Source organism: Morone saxatilis, unplaced genomic scaffold, assembly GCF_004916995.1.
Source record: "Morone saxatilis isolate NCDOM2014 unplaced genomic scaffold, NCSU_SB_2.0 Contig0, whole genome shotgun sequence".
NCBI lineage: Eukaryota > Metazoa > Chordata > Actinopteri > Moronidae > Morone > Morone saxatilis.
This window is the reverse complement of record NW_023339650.1, coordinates 20,459,309-20,462,321: the sequence shown is the minus strand read 5'-3', so window position 1 is coordinate 20,462,321 and position 3,013 is coordinate 20,459,309. Positions and strand designations below refer to the sequence as shown.

Below are 3,013 nucleotides of genomic sequence, written 5' to 3'. Positions count from 1 at the left end.
CTCTCTCTCTCTGTCTCTCTCTCTCTGTCTCTCTCTCTGTCTCTCTCTTCTCCCTCTCTCATCTCTGTCTCTCTCTCTCCCCTGTCTGTCTCTGTGGTTCAATCTCAATCTCTCTCTCACTGTCTCTGTCTCTCTCTGTCTGTCTCTCTCTGTCTCTCTCTCTGTCTCTCGTCTCTCTCTCTTCTCTCTTCTCTCTCTTTTAGGGTTTGTTGTCTGTTTTTTTTATCGTCCTGGTTTTATGTTTGGTATCTGTACCACATGGTCGGTGTTCCTCCTTTAATTATTAACTGGTAATTGTGTGTGTATTCTTTTAAATCCAGGTTTCTTCCTCATCACCTACCTCTGCTTGAATTGCAAAGGTCTGTACCGTTTATTTGATTCATATGATCATAACAATATTATTTAATATCAACTTTAATTAAGTTTAATAATGACTGTATTATTGTTAAATACAATTTATTAAATTAATATTATATGACTTAATATAAACTACAGTGTTGGGCAGTTTTAATCTGTAACAATAAATCAATAATAATCTACAATGCATTTTTTCTTAACTGTAATATCTTTTGAACGGCCTGTCAATGAGAGTCACATACACACATTACATAGACACACTCCACACACTACGCTAAAGTCATTGAAGCTGGTACACACAGCTTGTGTTCATTTATTTTTGAGGACTTGAAAGAGGATCATATGGAAGCTTCACTGTATAATGCATTTGTATGGTCTGCCTTAAACACAGCTCACCCCAGTTAAAAACAGTCTGGACCCACCACCGCTCGCTGTGGCAGAAGAACTCAGATCTTTTACTCGAGTAGAAGTAACCATACTTAAATTACTCCACTACAAGTGAAAAACTGTAGGAACATGAAGGTTCAACATGGCGGACTCCATGTGACCCGTGCTGTCTGTAGATACCAACGACTCATTCTAAGGTAACAAAAACACAGCTTTATATTAACCCGATTATACACTCACAAAAACATACTTAGGAAGATTTTATTTAATTTCTGCCAACAGATCCTCCTAAATGTTACACACTGGACCTTTAAAGTATCAGAAGGTAGAGAACTCATTGGGCACCAGAATGACTGAATTATTGTTTTAACAATTTATTAAATTAGGCTAACTACTTTTTATAGTGTTGGGTGGTTTTAATCAGCAACAATAAATCAATAATAACCTACAGTGCATGTTTTCTTAACTGAAAGAATTTGTATATAACAGTATCTATTACACACACATATAAACAAAACACCAGACTTACAGTAAATCATCAAAGTTTATTTCCTGCACATTTAAAAGCAGATAAAAGTATGAGCTTCTACCCAAGAATGACAGCCCCATCATTTTAAAAAAGAAACAAAAACGTGGAGCTCAGCTCAGTTCTCTGTGGATGTTGGAGTGGTACCAACCAGCCTCAGCTGTGTATCTGGACCATGTGCTTCCTGTTCCTGCTGTTTGTTCTGAGTGTCTGCAGTAAATTAAAGGACACGCAGCAACAGTTCACATCCAAACTCTGAGGCCAGTTATTCACAGAAGTACAGGAACTGGAAGACTTGCAGAGTGAGTCAGTGTCGCCCCCTAGTGGTAGTATATAAAAAAAACAGTGCACATAATCCCCTGTTTAAACCCCAATCTGTCATTCAAATAAATTAGCTTGGTAATGTCGCTCTCAGTTCATCATCCATCAGCCAGTATTTACACCAGTGCTTCAGCCAGTTCAACATTTGTACAATCCAAAGAAAAACAAAAGAAAACAACAACAACAAAGAAAAAGACTCAGATTCACTATTTGGTAAATTATTTTTCTGATTTTGAAAATAAGTTTGCAGAGAGGAGCCTGAAGTAAACAAACTTACAAACAGAAAAGTAGAAAACAGGCACACGTTAAGGGGTTTGGAGATCGCTGCTGTGAGCTTGTTCATGATAATCCAGCCTGTTGGCTAACACTGGACCCCTCGACCCCCCAGACCCTGTGAGCACTGGGGTTTACATGTAGGGTGACGGGGTTAAAGGGCGGTTTTACATCCGACACCACTCTGACTTCTCTTCACTCATTTCCTGTCCACAGATCTGATTATGAGTTCTACAAGTGGGTTCAATGCATTTGATCTGCTCATGTGATTTTCCTACGACGAAGAAAACCAGAAAATATTCACATTTGAGAAGTTGGAAGAAGAGAATTTTTAACTCTTCAGCTTTGTTGTCTCTAAACGGGATGTTCAAACGCAAGAAAAATCTGATCCTTTTCTTCAATAAATGTTCAGCAACAGATCTCACATGAATTGAATAACTGAACTGTTCTTCGTCTGCAGGATCGTCTACAAAGGTCTCAAAAAGTTTGTAAGAGGTCTCGACTCTGCTCCATCTGAACCGGAGGACGGCACCGAGTCCTCGCAGACTTTCTGAGTGTGAGTGTGTCTCAGGGTTTCCTCAGGATGTGTGCAGTGAAATGAGTGAAGGAGGAGCAGGACAGCTGACAGGAGACACTCTACAAAATCCAAAACTCAAAACTACATCAAAAATAACATCCAAAAAACAAAAACTGCATTTGTTACCGTTATTGTGGCTCCACCAGAGCAGGGCTGCAACTAATGATTTACCTCCATTATCAAGTCATCTGCAAAATACTTGTTTATTAATAATTTGATCTAAAATGTAGAAAACAAAGTGACAAATGTCCATCACAAGTTCCAAGAGCCCAAAGAGGACGTCTTCAGATGGTTTATTCGGTCTGAACGTTCACTTTCACATCAGACAAATACAAAATGACAAAAGTTGGAACCGGCGATGTTCGGACTGTCGACTAACTGATTGATCCGCTATCGGTTACAGCCCTTCGCCACAGTGGGAGGTAATAAACAACAAAACAATCAAAACTGTCTCACAACAGCAGTTATTTCACTAACAAACAGACTCTAAAAGAAAACCAACAACCGCAATAGAAAAATGTCCTCGCGTGCCTTTTAAACCCAACACACCTGTTTTAGTGTGTGTGTGTGTG

At 39.1% G+C, this 3,013-nt stretch overlaps 1 protein-coding gene across 1 annotated transcript in view; it reads left to right on the top strand.

Annotated features, from left to right (window-relative positions):
- LOC118334701 (translocon-associated protein subunit alpha-like) overlaps positions 1 to 2,418 on the top strand; it is a 4,592-nt gene extending 2,174 nt beyond the window's left edge. The window contains exons 5-7 of the mRNA XM_035670778.1: positions 1,980 to 1,984; positions 2,081 to 2,101; positions 2,325 to 2,418. Of these exons, the coding sequence (XP_035526671.1) occupies positions 1,980 to 1,984; positions 2,081 to 2,101; positions 2,325 to 2,418 (120 nt within the window). The remainder of the gene's footprint in view (positions 1 to 1,979; positions 1,985 to 2,080; positions 2,102 to 2,324) is intronic.
- Positions 2,419 to 3,013: the final 595 nt, after the last annotated feature.